General features: G+C 35.6%; 1 protein-coding gene across 4 annotated transcripts in view; it reads left to right on the top strand.

Moving 5' to 3' along the window:
- The window catches only part of EMSY (EMSY transcriptional repressor, BRCA2 interacting), a 79380-nt gene that overhangs the window by 773 nt on the left and 57777 nt on the right, over positions 1-20830 (top strand). For 2 of the 4 annotated variants that reach the window (XM_065881814.1, XM_065881813.1), the window contains exons 2-7: positions 4534-4633; positions 6127-6201; positions 7538-7579; positions 11045-11220; positions 12828-12980; positions 14921-15180. In XM_065881814.1, coding sequence (XP_065737886.1) covers positions 4534-4633; positions 6127-6201; positions 7538-7579; positions 11045-11220; positions 12828-12980; positions 14921-15180 — 806 coding nt within the window. The remainder of the gene's footprint in view (positions 1-4533; positions 4634-6126; positions 6202-7537; positions 7580-11044; positions 11221-12827; positions 12981-14920; positions 15181-20830) is intronic. The other 2 variants (XM_065881816.1, XM_065881815.1) reach the window with 2 other exon arrangements.

The raw sequence follows: 20830 nt of genomic DNA, 5'->3' as shown, positions 1-20830 counted from the left end.
GAGAAAAAAAGAGTTATTCAAATCATTTTCTTTATTCTGTGGTTTACATGAGTATCCTTGGTTGAGAAATGCAGCCTTAGACTGTAAGGTCCAAGAAGGAACCTTTTTGTGTTATTTACCACTATAGTCTCAGGCCGGCACATAGTAGAGACTCAGTAAATGAAAAAGTAATTTGAAAAAGAATATTAGATGTTTTGGCAGTGGATAGGAATTATTTAGATATCTATGACTTTGAAAGGGAAAGTGTGGACCTTGAATTCAGATAGACCTGGGGTCTTGGTCCTGTTACTAATGACCGACATGATCCAAGGACAAGTTGTTTCATTTCCCTAAATTTGTTGACACTTTTGTAAATGAAGGACAATAATATCTGCCTCATAAGTTTAAGTGTATATAAAAAGGGCCTATCACAGTGCCTGACATATGAGTATATAGCATTTTAAAGCAGCTGCTTTCAGACATTTATTTATTTGCAGGTGAATCTTTTCTTCAAAGGAAATCTTTGTTGGGAATTCCTATGCATAAATCTGAATCAAAGCAAATATGGCCCTGCCTGCTAATAACCTTTGCCCTTTTTATTTCCCCTTAGGCCACTATGAGGATTTCTATATTTTAAACTACTTAGCATTGTATTTTGGCACCTCTAGAGAGGTTTTTTGTTTTGTTTTGGGGTGGGTTGGTTTTTTTGGGAGTCAATTATTCCTTTTTTTTTTTTAACCTTATATCCAAACTTTTAGTAATTCGAGGGTGATTCTCTACACACTTATATGCAATTGCTCTAACTTACTAGTTACCAGTTATAAAGTTGGATTTTTATTTATTTCATAGCTGAAATAATTGCAGATGACAACTGAAGTTGATTGCATTAGAGTTTCTGGGCTTTTGGGACCTTGAATCAAGAGATTATGTTTGAATATAAAAATTGTAACCTTTAAGTCTAAATTTATCCTTAATTTTAGTCAGAGTTGTGTGGGTAATATTGCTGAAGAGCTGCTTCTATACAAAAGGAAACAGCCTTCCTAGAGGGTAACATCATCTTCAATGACCCTTCTTTTGGGAGGTGAGCCTTGAGAGTGATTTGCGGAAAGACTGCCTCCCCACCCGTTGGCTCATTATCATAACAGTGAAACCTTTGAATAGCTTTCAAACACTAGCTCTAGGTCCGAAGTTTAGAGAACGTACTGCATTTAAAAATTAGCTTAAAATATTTTAAGAATTAGCTTTAAGGGGCTTCCCTGGCGGCGCAGTGGTTGAGAGTCCGCCTGCCGATGCAGGGGACACGGGTTCGTGCCCCGGTCCGGGAAGATCCCACATGGTGCAGAGCGGCTGGGCCCGTGAGCCATGGCCGCTGAGCCTGCGTGTCCGGAGCCTGTGCTCCGCAACGGGAGAGGCCACAACAGTGAGAGGCCCGCGTACCGCAAAAAAAAAAAAAGAATTCGTTTTAAAACAATTATTTTAAAAAATGTTATAAATTATTTTAACATCAGATGCTAAACATTACATTTTACTTAATTGTAGAGAAATTGGGATAGAGAATTTCTTTATGACACACAGAACATACCAGTGATAGATAAATGCTTCCTTCCTTCTATCCTGCCTCTCCCCTGCCCTATTTTTTTATGACCATTCCTGAACTGTAACTCTTACATGAGGCTTTATGAACTATAGTATAATTGAATGGCTGGTTTTTTTAAATGGAAAGGGTTGAGGGCTTCATAAAAATAGTTTGGCAAATCTTTTGTTTCCTGTATTTTTTCGTGTGTTATTTTGTTATACTTATGTGTCATTAGAGTTAACACTGTAATAGAATGGTACCAAAAATAATACCAGAAATTCAACTGAGTTTGATATTTGTCAGAATTAGGATTCTCATCAAGTGAAATCCACAAATGTGAATGAGGTTGGGAAGCTAGTAAAAGTTCTTTACAATGAGTGAGTTTCTCATTGAATGAAGGGGGGAGGTATGCATTGGATTGTGTAGCTATGAGAACTGTTCTGAGTTACAGTTTTGTGTGAGGTTGCCACCTCTTTTGTGCATGACTTTTTAGTTGGACTTGGAATGAGACTTGAGATGTCAAGAATCTTTGTCTTTCTTCAGTTAATTTCACTTTTTTTGAAATATTGTGAAATAGTGAAATTTTGATCATCATAAATTCCACAGGCCAAAAGTGAAGTTTTTCCTCAAACCACTTCCTCTCTCTGACCTCTCCGTTTCTTTTTATGGTATTGCCATTCTACTAAATATCTTGGAAACTGAAAAACCTGATTCTTTTCCTTCTGCCATTCCTTCCATATTTAATCAATCACTGAGTTCTATCAAAAACTTTTTAGACTGGAAATGGTGGCTTTTCTTAGTCTGGCCCCAAACAGTTTTTCCATTTTTATCCTTGTTGGATTTTAATCACCTTGAGGATAAGGATTTTGTTTTGTTCATATAAAGATTCTCCATGGTACCTTGTAGTAGTAGTGTTCAATTAGTAGTTTGGTTTGAATTAGCAACTAACCAAGTATGGACATATTTTTACTTTCCCTAGTGTAAAACTCTCAAAATAGTCACTGACTATTACTGGAAGTTTAATGTCTCTGTGAAACATTATATGCTCTTTTACTCTCTCTGTTCCTTTTGCACATTTGCATTTCCCCCACTGCCTGCCTAGAGCACAGTTCTCTTTCTGATTAAAGCTTATGCTTCCAGACTAGATGATGTATTTTTCTTCTGTGCCTTTACCACTGTATCAGAATTGTCTGATGACTTGTTTCACTGTAGCTTTATTCTAGAGTTAACTTCTTAAGGGCAGGATTTAGCATACTATCTGGTATATATAATAGGACTCAATACTGATTTGTTGAATAAAATATTCCATAAATGGGGCATAAACATTTAGATATAGTGGTTTCTTAGTTATCCCCAGTGTCTTTCTGAACTCTACTTTAGGTCCTGGTAAAAGCTGAAATATATGTTTCCTGGAACAAAGTATTTCCTTCACTACTCCAGAGAAGCAGAGTTTGGCCTTCCAGAGAGACCACATGAAACATCTACGTAATATCCAGCCTAGATTGAACATGCAGGATGTTTACACATGGGATAATTCAGTTGGACCAGACATTTCTATTTAAGCTCACTCTTCTATATAAAGTCTTTTTTTTTGATAGAACTGTGAATAATATGAACTGAATGAGGCTGCTGTTTTATTGTTGGTGTAGTACCTTGGATGCAGGTATGCATGCCTTAATTATTTGGCTAATATTCAGTATCTGTTGTATGTAAGGCGTTGGCAAATACGGTAGCAACTTGAATTGAGTAAGAAGATAACTGTAGTCTGGACACTTATTTCTCATCATTTTGTTTTGCTCAGGTATACTTGTCTCATAGTGTTAATGGTTTGAAACAACTATTTTATTATTTCTCATGATTCTATGGGTTACTTGTCTTGCCTGAGCTCTCTCATGTGGCTCTATTCAGCTGGTAGCTTAGCTGGTTAATTGGGCTCAGCTGAGGTGGCTGGGCCTCTCTCTCCATGTGACCTTTCATCCGGGGCTTCTTCATAGCTTGGTGATCTCAAGCTTACAAGAGAGCAAGGTCCTGTGTCCAAGGCTGCTATTTGCATCATGTATGCTGATGTTCCATTGGCCAAATCAAGTCACATGCCAAGCCCAGAGTCAGTGTGGGAGGGACTATTGGAAGGTAGTACACAAGGAAGTACACTGAGAGGCAGGCATGGTTCATTGGGAGCCATTGAGGGCTTTTTGGTTTTATATTTTAACCACTACTAGGTAAACTGACAGTTTCATTAAATAACAGTTGTTGCTGTGGAAAGTTAGTGAAATGAAACTGTCTGGCATTAGGGTTCAGTGTATTATGTCCTGATTGCTGTAAGAGCAATTCATGTGTGCTAATCTGCCTTAGTCATTTTGCTGGTGGTTTTTATAGATGCAGAGGATCATAGAAATGGAAGGTACCTTCAAAGTGTCTTCTAGATAAAGAAACTGAGGATCAGAGGTGAGAAAGGACTTGTCCAAGGTCACACAACTAGTGTCAGTGCTGGAGCCAGAATCTGGTCATTTGACTCTTGATCCAGTAGTTTTACACTTGCACACTATTCACAGATAGAATATAGGTCAAATTCTTAGGCAAGCCTAAGGAATTATTTCAAAGTTTGGCCAGTAAAGGTACCTATCAATAATGCTAAAAACTTCTCTCATCAGCCTTATTATATCACTTGGAACCTGTTCCCAGGTGTTGGTAGCATCTGACTTGAATGTTCTTCAGGATGATGCATAAGACGAAATATTTACCATTAGATTTTTCTACCTAAACTTTTTATATACATGACTTCTGTGAGGCAGTCAAAAAGAAAATAAGATTATAAAAGCCACATTTTAACCTATGGTTTTAGATAAAATTTTTGAGAGGACATTAATGAAATATTTGCATATTGATTTTTAGGTTTCCTGCCCTGAAGTTTCACTCTATGTAGCCATAGTACTTAAATATTGATGGCCTATCTTGATAAAATAATTTTCTTCTTCTAGAATTGGAGGCATATGCTGGAGTTATCAGTGCACTTCGGGCACAGGGAGATCTCACCAAGGAAAAGAAAGATCTTCTTGGAGAACTCTCAAAAGTTCTTAGGTAAATTATCATAAAAGTTTGTGAGAGATGAGTCTAGAAATTTCATTTTGAGGTGTTTCAATACTTTTCACTCTTAAGGTGAAGACAGAGGTGTCAAGTTGTTGGTGTTTAGAGATCCCATCCCAGTTGTGTGCTTTGTTACAGAAAATTTTGTAATTTACCATTTATTATGTAATCTAATCAGAAAAGGTTTAAGGCAGGTTATCTTAGGTTTGGGCCGCTTGGAAAAGGGAGGTATTTTTGACCTGGGTGAAGGAAAGAAGAGCTGGCAGCGACTGGATAGGAAGATCTAGAGTGGCCCAGTGGCATTTGTTAGGGGGTAGAAGGAGACACTAGGAAGTTGTTGTGTTAATTTATAGAAATGGGTGGTGATTAAGTGTCATAGCCTTAGGGATAGTTTATCCCTTCAGCTTCCCACTAGAGTTAAAAAAATTCATTAAAAAAATTCTGGTGAAAGGGATTCTTTGATACTTTACCTTGATCCATTCTTAACATCTTGAGCTTTCTCAGTAAATTCAGTTCTGTTTTAACTGAAGTTTCCTTTCTACATTTAAGACCATTTTGTCCTATTCTTTTTTTAAGTGAAAATAGGGAAGAGATTTTTTCCCCTGCATTTAATTAACATTAAAATAGGGATGTTATTAAGCCAAATCGTCAGTCTTATTGCCTCCATACTTAACAATTTATATTTTTTGTTTGTTGTTTATATTGCCTCATAAATTTCTGCTTTCCAGCCCCTTAAATATTTTAGTCCGTGGTATAGATTTAACTTAGCAATAAAGATTACACTTTTAAGGGTGCTATTCACTTTATTGAGTATTTATGAATGGAATGGGTATAGCCTTTTTTCAGTTGTTTAGATTTAACTTTACATGTATTTAATCAGGATCAACATAAGTACATTTTTACTATAGTGGTAACATGATACAATGTAGAAGACACACAGCTCAAATGTTGAGTAATAAAGGAGTAATATCCTAGTGTCAAGTTTCATAGCATATAGCTACAGGAAACATTATCTTGCCACTTTCATTTCTTTATTATATTCACTAAACATAAAATTATAGACTCTTAAGCTTTAGAAAGGACTTTAGAAGACTTTCTTCCAAGTGCCAAAATCCTCTTCTCAGTAACCATGATTAGGGGTCATTCAGTGGCTTTTTACATTTAGATAACAGGAACCTCTGCTAATCTTGAACATGGTCTGATATTTCTGAGTTTTGGACGTAATGACTTGATATCAAGCTGAATTTGTCTTCCTGTGATTTCTAATTTGTAACTAATTCTCTCTGCAGTTACACAGAATCATTCTGAATCCTTTTCTATGACTTTAATTAAAGCATTTGAAGATATATATTAGGCCCCTGTCTATATCTTTTTACAAATCAATTTTGTCCCCCCCCACAAGCAAAATGTTGACTTAAACATTAATAAAAGTATAGAAAAGAGCTGCCTGCTTGGCAGAGTTCTATAATGGCTATTTTTTTTCATAGCATCTCAACAGAGCGCCACCGTGCTGAAGTTCGGAGAGCAGTAAACGATGAACGGTTAACAACAATTGCACATAAGTAAGCCATTAGTCATACCACCCCTGATTTTTCATGACGTAGTATACCGTAGTTTTGAAAGTCTTCCTATTGTGTAGCAGATTCCTGAGTCTTTTATCTTGATAGTAATATCTCTGTACTCAGGGATCCTGACCATAGCTGTGTTAACTATTTATTCAATTGGTTATGTTTTTGCATTTGGTTAGGCAAGCTTTAAGTACTCAGGTCAAATCCTGTTGCAATGTAATCTCTATATAACTAAAGGCCTCCACAGTTTAGCAGATGATTCCTTTACTTGAAGCAAAGTTCAATAAGAAAGTAGTGTGCTCCCCAAATTTGACAGCCCCTTAGAGTTACTTTGTAATAGTATTTGATATGTATATTGCTTTATAAATAGGCATTATAAATTTTTTGATAACTGACTAATATTTCATGTATTTTGAGATTCAGCAAAAAGATTGTAAAATATATGTTCTGCTTTTAAGAAATATGACTACAGTATACCTTAATTTACTTTGAAAACCAAAAAAAATAAAATTGTAAAGGATTCTTATCAAACTGTTTTCAGATCATTATAACTATTTGATAGATGGGGTGGAGGGTGGTGGAAGACACAGACTGAGCATTAACAGAGTATGTATGGAGACAGTGCCTCCTGAAAAACAGAAAAGAACAGAAATTATCCTTTAAATGTTAATGCAAGATGGTAGGAACATTTTATAAAATAAGGTATGTTATAGAATATTCATCTGTTTTTTATTTTTATGTTTTAATGTGAAATAAAACTAAAGGAAAAAATTCGTTTCCATAATGTAATAAATAATGCTTTTAACCCAATTGGCAGTATTGTATTGACCCTGAAGATCCATTAGCTTCATGTGGTGCTTTAATGTTACTGATTTTACTTGACTGATAAAATGGGGTGCTACCTTTTTAACTGTGTAGTTTGAAAGTTAAGCTGTTTGAATTTGGAGATTTTTCAGTGGTTGGTATGTATGCACTGTAGAAATTTGAAAATTTTCCTCTAGCATCATTAGGTATTTACTTGTTAGGCCAACATGGCTAAAACATTCACATACTGTGTTCCTTCTTTAAATGCTCTAAACTTTTAAATTGGGATACTCTAAAAATAGTAACTGAGCCTAGATTCTAATTTGAGAACTTGTAATAGGAAACTTATGTGCTAGGTCATAAAGAAGTAAATAATAGTTTGCATTCAGAGGCACTTAGAGACAAAATTAGTACCTTAAAAGCATTGGAACAGTATTGTGGGGCAATTAGTTGTAAGTTGATGCACCAGTTTCATACTTAAAGATAACACTTATTTAGTCTCCTTTTCCTTTTTTCCCCTTTAAAGAATGAATTTATCCTTATATTTGGGTGAAAGACCAAGTTACAGGTATGCAAATAGGTTATTATTATTTCAGGCTTTTTCTTGTATTTATTTCAAAATTGAAGCTCTCAATTATTCAGGGGCACATATTCCATTTATGAATTAACCGTGTCCCTTGCTTTTACTTCTCTTCCCCTCCTCCCCTTCCTTCCTAATACTGCCTACCCTTTAGCTATTTTGCTGCTTGAAAGTACCTCTAGTCAGAGGGTGGGAAGGGAGAGGAGGTGAAAATTTTAATTACTCATTTTACTACTTGTTAGTTGTCCTGGGAGAGGTTTGATGGAAGAACTTACAAGTATTTGCCAAAGTATTTTTGGATAATATGTCAGTTTCTTTGATCTGTTTGACCTCTCCCTTTCCCTCCTCTCTCTGTTAGCATGGATAATTGAGAGTTGGCTTCTATCTACCTGTTTCCTCTTTTTTCTCTCCTTTCTGAGTTCTTTAACACATAAATTTAATTTTTTGAAAACCATTTACTTCAGTGTATAATTTTAAGCTACTTAGGTCTTTCTATACTCCTGTTTTAATATTTTATGTTGTGGTTTTAGTTCGACCAGATGTCGTATTTACTTGTTGAGCCCAAGGGTCAATGAGTGGGGAATGGTGAGGAAGACATAAATCCCTCATTCTGTCCGTCTCCTCTGCCCTCTTTCCCTCAGAAGTAGTAACAGAACCTAGTGTTAAAGATTATCTATAGGAGGGCTTCAAACTCTGAGCCTGAAAAAAGTAACTTGAGGAATGCATCTGAACTGACTGCATTCCCTTTCTCCTCTCCCTTCCCTCCCCCACTCAAAACAGCAGCTTAGGCCAGAAGGAATGTGGTTGAAAGGTAAAGAGAAAGCCAAGAAGGTTGAGCACAAAGGAGATGGAAACAAAAGGAGTGGAGTGTCTGGGATCAAAGAAAAGCCTTGCTTGAACCATAACACGTGTTTATTATTTGGCACGAGACCATTTATTAAGTTTGATACTCTAATTCAGTTTTGAAACATGTCAGAATATTATAGTATTAAAGCCTGGAATGTCAAGGGGCTTCACAGTTTTTAATTGGGCCACTCTTGCCAGCATTGTATCTAAATAAAGTGGCTATCCAGAATTACTATTCTCTTAACTCCTTTTCCATCAGCCAGACATTCATGGGATACTGTTTGAGTTTCTATGTGAGGATGAGGATTTCATGCTGGTGCGCTGCATACCAAAGGATGAGAGGGCCAAGGTAGTTCCACTAGTATCTTGTTAGACTTCTCAGAAAAGGGGCTGGAGCCAGGTTTCCACCCTCCCTTGCTATATTTAGTATAAATAGAGAGGAGTTCTTTGAAACTTAGGAATCTCAGGAAAGCCCTGGAATAAGATGTTTACAGAAACCTGTAAAATTCTATCTAGATGATTTGTGCAACTAATGCATATATACACCCTCATTAGTAAGCAAAATAGGAATTTTGATCTAATTCTAACATGATGTTTAATTTTTCATTCACTTAAAAAAAGTTTGAGCATGTTTGCCTGAGTAGAAATTTGGAAGATTTATAGATCTTTCTAAAAGTTGCAGTTGTATCTTTTGCACTGCAAATTCTGTCCTTTCAATAGCATATATATTCATGTATTTTAAATTATTAATCTTCCATAATTTCTGCCACCATTTAACAATGTACCAGGTAAGTGTAGACATCACTTTATTTGTATGGTAAACTCTCACCAAGCAAATTTAGTAGTGATATTCTAATAAAATGATAGCAAAATAGGAGTAAGCCAAGAAAATGCTGAATAGCTTTTAGAATTTTTTCCTTTGACAATTAGCAATAGGTCTGTTTCTGTTTCTCTTTCTTGTTTGTAGGAATTTTGTTTCAGAACTAGCATCAATTGGAGATTATGTGATAACAAATTTGTGAGGGTTATTGGGGTCTTAAGAATCCCTCTTTCCCATATCTTAGGTAGGACTATGTTATACCATGAAGGAATTTGCAGATTTCCCACTGTAACTCAACTGAATTCATCAACTCCTAGAAATTCCTTTCTTGACTGAGTGTAAATTCTTCTCAAGTTGTAAAGTAATTTATTTGTTCCATTCAGTGAAAGTTACTAGTGATTAGACAGCAGTGCCCACTTAGTATAATTCAAAGGCAAAAGTTAGACAAAACACATTTGAAAATTTTTATACCTTCCACTTGTGATGTGGCAGTTGTTTTCAGTAGCATGATGTATGCTTGTTGAAGGAGACATTTAGTAGCTGTGTGACCATAAGCAAGTTATTTAACCTCTTGGTAATTCAGTTTTCCCATCTTAAAAATGGAGATAATAATATTACCAATTTCATAAGATTGAAAGAATTGTATGAGTTAATACATGTAAAATGTTTAGAACAATGCCTCACATATACTAAGTGCTAATTGATGTTAATTATCATCATTACCATCATCATTATTCCACTATCCACTAACAAGGGCTTTTGTGTACTCTGTCTAAATTTGAAGAATCAGTGGACCTACAGAATCTTAAACTCTAGGTTGGGTTGTAGAATCTTTGGTTTTGAAAAAGGTGCAGAAATACTTCTGACTTAGTGAAGAGGTTGATTGACTGATTGATTCTGGGTGAATTTTAAACCTCGACACTAATCATTAGTCAGGAAAAATGATACCACTACCTTTTGTGGAGCCAAGCCAAGGGAAGTGAACATATTTCATATTTCAACCTCTGTTTGGATTCCTAGGATAAAATTTGCTCAAGAAATTGAGTAAAACTGATAATAATGTCTGCTTAGGGGTAGAGTTCAATTGCCTCAAACATTCCTTAGAGTGAAGAATGGTATAAATAAGTAAAATTAAAGTAGTGGCAGGTTTCTTGCAGTGTCCTCGCATCTAGTATACTTTTTTTAACAGGAAGGATAGTAATATAACACATTGTCAGTGACACATGCGGTGATATATACAGCTCCCTTCTATCCCCCAGTACCTAGTCTCCCTCGTTTACTGCCTCAGTTTCCCTTGTTTGAAAGCCTTAGAACCTCTGGCCATGCAGGCAGTTAGGATAATTTTACAAAAGTTCAATGAATTCCATCCTTAATTATTCAGGAAAATCTGATTTTTGAAATAATGAGTACTTTTTACCTTTTTAGCTTAATTATAACATTAAGTTCTAAAAGTTAGTAGAAATACTAGTTTTCATTAGCAATACCAGATTTAAACTAATGAAAATAATGTTTATTTATTTAAAAGGCATGGGACAGTTTTTCATAGTTTCAATTATGTTCATTATAAGATTCAGATTATGGAATAAAATGTGTAAAAATCTAAGTGTGTGTGAAATTCCTTGAATTCTGATTATTATTCATAATTTTGATCTTGCTTGCTTAAAATAAAGCCTCTCCTGTTCACTCAGGGCACTTTTTATAATTTAAAAAGTTATATTTGAGTGTATATATTTGCTTCATTTTTAGCAATTGAGAACTCTTGTAGCAGTGTTTTCTTTTTTGTTTAGTATGTCTGGACCTAATAGCTCTTCAGAATGGTCCATTGAAGGTCGTCGATTGGTACCCCTGATGCCTCGGCTGGTTCCCCAAACTGCCTTCACTGTAACAGCTAATGCTGTGGCCAATGCAGCTATCCAGCACAATGCATCTCTTCCAGTGCCTGCAGAAACAGGAAGCAAGGAAGGTGAGTAGAGAAATAGTTCTGTGTGTAGAAATGACTTTTCTCAGATTCTTCAAGAAAAGTTGTCTTATTTTTCATCTGTTTTTGTCCAGTGTTTAAAAGTTGTGAAACATAATGAGCAACACTTGTTCTGAAACGAGAAACTGCCAAGTTTTTAGTCTCAGCCAAAATTAAATATCCTTTTTGTTCAAAGTGTGAATTATATTAATCACAAAATTGCGAAAAACCTTCTTGGAATGAATTTTTGATATGAGCGTGTCTTGTTAGAAGTGGATAAGAGGCCTTAACAGGTGACATGGAAAATTAATAAGATGATAGAAGTCATTTATCTGCTGAAGAAAGATGCTGAACTGATACTTCAGAAAATAAAGCTCTGTTTTTGTCTTCTGGAATCAGTGGTATATGCTGCTTCTCTGTTCCAGTCAATGTGCTGAATCTGTTAGGGGTTACGTGGCCGATGGGGGTGGCTTTCTTATTATTTAATCTAATAATTGATACATGCTTTAAAAATCCTTGGAGTCTCCTGAGGTCACCAAGAGTAATATTAAATTTGAGAGCGCATGTTTGGGTTGACTTCGGTAGCTTAGTTTGGTGTTACATGAAAATGACCCTGAAAATAATGTTGTCAGATTACTTTGCAGAATTGTCTTTTCTTGACTAGCAATGGGTTGTGGAGCAGAATGAGACATTCCTTTCATACATGCCAGACTCTGTTTTACACGGAAGGAAGCTATATTTAGGGAGAGACAGTTATCAGTGTGCAAACTTGGCCTCCATTGAGTTCCTGTTTTCTTTGTTGCAGGAGAGCTATCTTTCTTCTCTTCCGACTTTTGTCTTTTCTATTTACCACCTCTCTGGTTCACTGGAAAGAATATAGAATTTTCAATAGTCTAATCTATGTTTGAATCCTAGTTTGCCATTTCTTTGCTTTGTGACCTCCAGCAAGTCTTTTTAGCTTCTGTGAGCCTTGGGTTCCTCATCTTTAAAATGAGGATGTAGTGTGATAGTGATAATATGTGGAAAGGATTTAGCATAATGTATGGTACTCAGTAAATAGTGCCTATGAACTACTTCTGCTTGTTGTTGTTGTTATTCAATAAATTGAAATATGATGTTGTCATTACCTTAGTTATTATTGCACTGCTTAGATGGCAAGTGACTAGTGAGTTGTTTATGATAAAAGAAACTTACCTTGTTTCTCTCCAGGAGCCAAGTTGGAAATTGCTATGGTTAGGGAAAAATTATCCATCACTCCATCACCGATGCTGCTATTAGTATTAAAAAAGAATACAAGTATATGCTTTTTGTCCAACTCCTGCCATGAAGGAAAAATGATTTTCATTTTTCTCAGTTTTAAACTTGGTTTCTTTGTAACTGTGCTCTTCTCCATTGTCAGTGTCACCTGTAGACAGCTGCGAAATACTTGGGGGAAACCTAGTAAAGTGATGATTTTCAGGAAAGCTTATTAATACGTTTTAACCTAGTACTGGCCTCTAACTTCTGATTATATAAAAGTGTTAAAATTGGCCTGCAGAAAAAAAAATAATTTTACTGTATGCATGGACAGTTTTGGTGAAAGTTAACAGCAGACTTTTTTATCGTTCCTTCAGTAGTGGTTTGCTATTCCTACACAAGTACCACGTCAACCCCAACCTCTACCCCTGTTCCAAGTGGCAGCATAGCAACGGTTAAGTCTCCAAGACCTGCCAGCCCTGCCTCCAATGTAGTTGTCTTGCCAAGTGGAAGTACTGTTTATGTCAAAAGTAAGTGATACTCTCAGTGTTATCAGGGCCATCTTGACTAAAAGCTGCAGCATAGGCTCTGATTAGATCTGCCTTCCTGATTAATTCATTGGTCCACTGGCTATTAGCAGTGGTTAGTTTTTGAAGGTTGTAAAGAATTCCTTTCTTTACATGTAACTAAGTATATATTGCTTTTTAATCAGTTCTGGGGGTTGAGAAATTACTTCTTTTTTGTTTTCTGTGGGGAATCTGCCTTGAACAGTGCTATACTCTAAGATTCACTTGTTTTGGTTTTCATGGAATAGAAATGTGAATAGAAACTAAAGGAATGTGCTTATGTCATTTATGTAGTGTTTACTCCTATAATGTAATCTTTGTAGTGTTTTAAAAAATTATTTATGTACCATATCATTCAACTGTTAAATTCAGTGAAGCATTCCAGAGAGTCCTTTCATATTTCTAGTTGACTGTAATTTTTTGAAATGTATTTGCAATTTTTAACCCCTTTGATTCTACGCTGTGAAGCAGTTTAATGTCCAGTTCATTTTTTTTTAAAATATCTGTTATGTCAGTATTGATTTGCTTTTGGCATCAACTGGAGATCATTAATATTTGACTTTCATTTTTCTCAGTATAGTTATAACTTTGTAGCTTTTAGAGGTGGACTTAGCTGTTTTAGACAAATGATTTTAGGTCATTTTCAGTCTTGCTTAGGGTTTAAAAATTGAGGGTATAAGGAGTTATGTTTTATTACCAATTCCATGAGTCATGCTGTATGCTTTTTTAAATGTCTGCTTTATAGAGATTTCCTATGTATATTGCAAGGTTTTATGTTTCTCACTTGATTTTTTTAAAAAGTACAAAAACAGTTGAGGCTTTAGTGCATTAAGAAAAAACTAAGAATCTGGGAATATTAAGTTTATATCAGATTTCTGTGGATTTAGCCAAGATAATCTTTTAAAATAACCATAGAGGTCTATTTTTTAATTGTTTTTTTAAATGTTGAAAGTGAATCCCAGACATGAAGAAACCATTTCACACAATATATAGTTTGAAGTAACAGGAAGTTTATTGTTTCATTCTCAGAAGTCACACAGGCAACATTAGTTTGAGATATAATTATTCATTCACCTAACTTCATATGTGCAAGACACTATACCAGGGAAACAAACCGATAAGACTTAGTCGTTGTCCTTTGGGAGCCCCTTAATAACAGGAGATGTGCAGACTGACAGCCACATTACCATGGGGTAAGTGATACAGAAGAGAATGTACAAAGTGCTTTCTAAGCTCAGAGGAGACATGAATTCGCTTTGCTTAGAGGAGTAAGGGAAAGCTTCACCAAGGAGATGGCTTGCAGGATGATGATTGCTGGATGATGAAGAGGTCATTGAATGTATGTGGTGGTCCCCAAAGAACAGTAGTATATAGAGACTCCAGATGGATAGAATATGTGATAAGGTGGCTTTGGGGAATGGTGAGCAGTTTGGTGTGCCAGGATTATAAGGTGGGTGGAATAGGGTATTGTGTTCTTAGAAAGATATGGGACCTTGAATGATAAAGAAATGATTTTTGTGCCTCATCTTGTAGGGAGATAAAAACTACTAAAGGATTTGAGGCAGGGCATTGGCTTTATTAGATGTGTGAGATTTTTATAGCTGGTAGTAGGATGAAGGGTAGAATGGAAGTGGAGAGATTAGAAGCACGTACACCTTTTAGGAGGTTGTCGCTAAAATACAGGCAGGAGATAAGAAGGCCTGACATGGCCATAGGGTTAAAGAAAAAAGGAAAGGCATTCAGAGACAGCTTCCCTGAGGGAGGATTGATAGAACTTACTGTCTGATTGGGCATGAGGCAAAGGGAGAGGTCAAGGATGACTGATGATGCAATGATTTAAAAATAAAGTATGAAATACAAGGTTATATTGCTATAAATGTAGCAATATTGTCACTGCCTTACAGGTGTTAGCTGTTCAGATGAAGATGAAAAACCCAGAAAACGAAGGCGAACAAACTCTTCTAGCTCCTCCCCCGTTGTCCTAAAGGAAGTTCCAAAGGCTGTTGTTCCAGTCTCAAAGACGATCACTGTACCTGTGAGTGGCAGTCCTAAGATGAGCAACATCATGCAGAGCATTGCCAACTCCTTACCACCCCACATGTCTCCTGTGAAAATAACCTTCACCAAGCCATCAACACAGACAACAAACACAACAACACAGAAGGTACGTGGTGGAGGGAGTCTGTCTGCCAATTGCTGTTTTTATCTCTTTCAGTCAATATGATTCAGATTTAACAAACATGCACTGAGTGCTTACTATGTGCTTGGCATTATGGTGGGAATATTCACATCTCTTTCTTTAATTCTGCACATAAAGCTTTGGGTTAGGTATTACTATTTCACTTTTTGTATATATTTTTGTATATGAGGCTCAGAGATGCCAAATGACTTGCCTAATATGACACAGCTAGCAGATCTTCTAAGACTTTCATTTTTTTTTACCATTGTGATTCCATTTGGGAAAAAAATTAAAATGTAAAGGATTCTTTCAGCCTGTATTTGGATAACTTTACCTTTAGGAACTTAGTTCTTATATTGCCAGAGTAATGAAGTTGTCAGAGTTAGGTGTTTCATAGATGAAAGGAAGGATATGATTAAGTGAATAATTGTTATCTTCTTTTTAATTCTTAAATGCTATCATTAATTCATTTCTAAACTCTTCTCTCAGTATGTTCAAATCATCAGTATTCTGTCAATTTTGTTATTAGAGCCCTCTACTTGCCACACTGATCTGGATGCTGATGGTACCCTAGGCTTGTTATATACCTCTGTGTCCGAGATCTCCCTTCACTATCATTCTGATCTTCCTCTTTCTTGGTTTATTTACTGATTTACTGGAGCATATCTTCCAGTAGCTTCTTGGTATATGGGTGGGATGGAAAATAAAGTTTTTAAGACCTTGCATGGTAGACTGAAAATTTCTTTATTCTACCCTCCTACTGTTTTGATGTAAGTTTAACTAGGTAAGTATTCTAGGTGAGAAGTCATTTTCCTTGAGAATTTTGAAGATATTGCTTCATGGGCTGTTGGCTTCCAGTATTGCTTTTGAGAAGCCCAGTAATGCCATTCTAATTCCAGATCCTCTTTTTCTCTTGGAAAAAGTCAGAGTTCTGAAAGTTCAAGGTAATTTTCCTTGGTGTGGGTCTTTATTTTATCCATTGAGTTACATACTCAGTGGCCCCTGTTATTCTAGACACTCATATCTTTCCATTCTGGGAAATTTCTTGAATTATTTCTTTGATTTTTCTCTGTCCTCTCTTTTTGGATCGCCTGTTATTCTGGATGTTGAATGCCTAGATTGATCCTTTAATTTTTCAGTCTTTCTCACCCCCAATTTCCATTTGTTTGCTTTTTCTACTGTAGTATAGTAGTTAAAAGCCTGGATTTTAGAACTAGACTTCCTGAATTTGAATCCCATTTTATGCTACTTACTAGCTATGTGACTTTGGGAAAACTAAACTGTAGACCTAAGTTTTTTCTCTTGTAAAATAGGGAAAATAATATATCTATTTTATAGGGTTTTGGGGTGTAAATAAATGAGATAATAAATACAAACCAGTAGAACAGAGCCTAGCACATAGTAAATGCTCTGTAAGTATTATTTTCTTTATTTTTTAACTTTATCCTTCATTACTTCTCTGGAATTTTTCATTTTTGCTATCCTATTTTAAATTTCTAGTAACTCTGTCTGGTTTTCTGAAAGTTTCTTTCTTTTTTTTTGAAATAGCATCCTGCTCTTTCATAGTCACTATGTTCTCTTTTCTGATGATATTCATGATAATTTTTTTTGATGTTTTCTCTCTTACCTGTAAATTTCTTTTATCTTTTCATTTTGATCTCTTCCATTTCAGTTTCCTTAAATGCTGGTTGTGGAAACGGACACAAAAAGCTGACAGAAGGCTCCGTGTGTAGGGTGGGACATGCTGGCTGGTGACTTTCATTGTAGGTTGAGCTAGCTGGGCTGTTTTGTTGATGAACACCCGCCACCCCTTTACCTCCACCAGTTGTCGTTCTCATTAGGGCTTTTTCATGGACTGGACAGTTTCCTCAGAGAAGAATCTTCCAGTCTTTTGCCTACAGTAGTAAGCCTGTCTGCTAGTATTTTGGGAGTAAAGGCAGGGAGTGGGCTGGATAGTCTCATCATTCAGTATATAGACTTTACCTAACCTCTCTGTTTTCAGCATAGCACCTACCTGCCTCTGCCTGGTATCATCACATTCCCTTGGATTCAATCTCTCCCTCAAGAGAATAAGTTTTAAGTCTTCCTTGAGGATAAGGGAGGATAGCTGGGGATCTTAATGCTGCTTAAACAGATTTTCAACTAATTTATAGCTTTTTAGTCCCACTTTTATCCCCACTTCAGAAGTATCTGGTGTTCTCAAATTACTGAGTCTTTCTGTGGTTCTCTGAAAGCTGTCTTGTTTTTTCTTCTGTTTGCTGTCTTAGGTTTCCACTTTCTTGAGTATGCTTGATCAGTTACTACTTGTCTGTTTGTTTTCCACTTTCTAGAAGTTAATAGCTATTGTCTCCTTTCCATTTTGACCTTATGGGTTTATGTGCCTCTTCTAAAAAATCCCTTCATACTGTTTTAGAGGGATTTTGGGGAAGGAGTAGAGATGAATTCTTGTTTTCAATAGACAGTCTTTCCTACTTTTAAATCTTCAGGTTCATGATAATTTTCATTTAAAGAAACTCCTTGAGTTTCTTGGAAATATGTCATTATATAATATATAAAAATTATAATTTTCTTAACAAACTAGAAATGACAGTGAGTTGATCTGTGTAATATAATTCTAGCTTCAGTCTTAGGATGAGGCATTATAGTTTAGTGTTAAAATCAAGTAAGAATTTTTGTAGTCAAAGAGGCCTGGATTAGAACCCCAGGTCTTCCAGTATGACCTGAGATAAATTAGTCTTTCTAAATCTGTTTACCCATCTGTGAGATGAGAATAATGCCAATTTTATAAGGCTGTCGTGAGGATTAAATGGGATTGGGTATTTTAAAGTACAGCATAATGTATGTACTCAGAAAATGTTAGGTCCCTTCCCTTGCAGGTATTTTATGGAAAGCAGTGTTACCTAACTTTATGAACTTTCCAGTCTTCTTTGGTAGACCTATATAAAAATATTTTAATAGAAGGGGTAAGCCTATAAGTGAAGTCAGTGAACTTTAAAAAAAAAAATTAATTGCAGTGTTGAGAATGTGCTGTTCCAAATAATGAATTTATCAGTTCACTGAAGCTTACCCCTTAATATATAGAAATTGACTATTTTTGGTGATTTCTTAAATGTTACACTGAACATAATTTTTGTATTTAATGACTCCAAGGTAATCTTTCTGAATATCAATTTTTATATATTATTATAATATTGCTTTCTGGGCAAGCTGTATATTAGGTGTCTTCAGCCTGCTATACTCTAAGAATTTTTAAATCTACTTTTGTAATTTTTTACTACCTTCTTTGCTGGATCTATTTTATTAGTAATTCTTCTCTCTTCTTCCCCTTCTCATCTTCTCTTTTAATTTGATATTTGAGAAAATAATGCAGCAAAGTTATAGCTAAAAGAGCACCCATCTCAAATCCATGTCCTTTTATTTCCTTATTCTGTTTTGCTTATAACTAGTTGACATTATATTTATTTATTTCCTATTTCTCCCATAGAGTATAAGTTACTGAAGGTAGAGACTTTGTCTTATTCATTACTATTCCGTAGTGTTTAGAACAGTGCATGACATGCAATAGGTGTTGACTAATATTTGTTGAATGAATGAATGAATAAATGAATAAGTATATCTGGTTCCAGTACTGGCTCTCCACCTCTCTTGAGCCTCAGCTTCCTTATAAAACAAAGATAATAATAGTGCTTACTAGATAATTAAATGAGATGATTCATGGAAAGTGCTTAACATAGTGCTTATGATGAGTGTTCAGTAAATGTCACCTAACATTATTAACTTTCCAATCTTCTTAGTTGACCTATGTAAAAATACTTGTAGTAGATGGGGGCTCACCTGTTAGTGAAATTGGTGAACTTTTTTTTTTGATTCACTGACGTTACCATATTTTAATTTTTTCTTTTCTTCTGAATTGTCAGTTGAGAGTGGATGGTTGAGATTGTCAGACTTGTAATGCTCATAAGAGGACGTATTTATCTCCAAAGTCATACATGAGTCATACCATGAGATTCCAGGCTCAGAACCTTAGATTTGTCCTACTGTGTTTAAAAAATAAACATTTAAAACAAATTAAATTAAAAATAAGACTCATTCAGGGCTTCCCTGGTGGCGCAGTGGTTGAGAGTCCGCCTGCTGATGCAGGGGACATGGGTTCGTGCGCCGGTCCAGGAAGATCCCACATACCGCGGAGCGTGAGCCATGGCCGCTGAGCCTGCGCGTCCGGAGCCTGTGCTCCGCAACGGGAGAGGCCACAACAGTGAGAGGCCCGCATACCGCAAAAAAAAAAAAAAAAAAAAAAGACTCATTCATTCCACAAATATTTGCTAAGTATCTATTATGTTCTAGATGTAAAACTGTACTCTTACTTCATGTGTACTCAGTGCCATTACTTTTGTTATTTCTTGGACAAACTGAGTGTGGGTAGGACTAATAGATATTCTTTGGGATTTTTTGTATGTGTTTTGTTTTCCTTTTGCTGGATAATTGGATTTTTTTTGAAATCTCTGTAAGGCTGTTGCCATTATACATTCACCTTGGATTTCTCACAAATCATATGGAAGTCAACTTAGGAAATTACTTTAGTTAAAGTTACTTTTACATTAAGTATAATTACTTGTGAATTTGTGGACTTGATTCAAATTCAAGTAGGTCATATATTTTCAGGGTAGACAAATTTCCACCTGTGTTAATGTGGTGCCTTCATTTTGAGTATAACATTGGTACAACACTTATATAAACAAAGCAACAGAATATAGCTTTATGCTTTCACATGCTTGATTGATATTTTTCATTTTATCCTTAGGGTGCAAGTCCCAGCACTCTTAAGGAGTTTTTGTGAGTGCTAGAAGGTCAGTAATTTGAATTATGGCCTGAATAAACACTGTTTGGTTCACTTGGTTTCAAAATCCCTTTGTTTCCCTTGTTGTAACATGTAACTAAAGTGCAAGTAAATTTTCTTCAAGGTGGATCTCTAATTTTGGATAACCCCTTTTCAGATCAGAAATTAGTTTGTAGACTGAAATCTCAAAATATGTTTTATCATTTGTACCTGTAACCTAAAACATGCTCTCAAAGACTCTAGATTTATTTTGCTGAAGTTATTGTCTTAATGTTAGAAGTCTACATGCATACTCTAGTTCTAAAATTGCAAATGTTTGACCCAAGTGTGAATGCTTCCCCTTCCCTACCCATGACAGAGATTGTTTATTAACTGTGGCCTACTTTCCTGCCAAGCCTTGGTGAATCCTCAGCTGTGTCACAGAGTCCTTATAAAAACTGTACTCTAGGAAGGCACTACTATTAGTTCAGAATTGGCAAATATGAAACCTACTTGCTATTACTACTCTTAATTGGCTTGGCTGTGCTAGTAACTGTGAGCTTTTTGGATTCTCAAGGGTATCAGAATTTGGGAAAAAGATATATAAAATTTTTTAATGAAACAAAAATAGAGTACGTTAAAATAAATTTCCAGTTTGATTTGATCTATAACACCTTTACTGATATCCTTCTAACATTTATTAAGTAGTAATAACAAGATACTAATAAGTACCATTTGTGAACTGCCAAATATTGACCACCTGCTATGTGCCTAGCACTATGTTAGATGCTTCACATCATTATCTCATTTAATCCTTAT

The sequence above is a fragment of the Phocoena phocoena genome, chromosome 8 (genome assembly GCF_963924675.1).
Source record: "Phocoena phocoena chromosome 8, mPhoPho1.1, whole genome shotgun sequence".
Classification (NCBI taxonomy): Eukaryota; Metazoa; Chordata; class Mammalia; order Artiodactyla; family Phocoenidae; genus Phocoena; species Phocoena phocoena.
The sequence above is the reverse complement of the archived record's forward strand: the minus strand, read 5'-3'. Positions and strand labels throughout refer to the sequence as shown.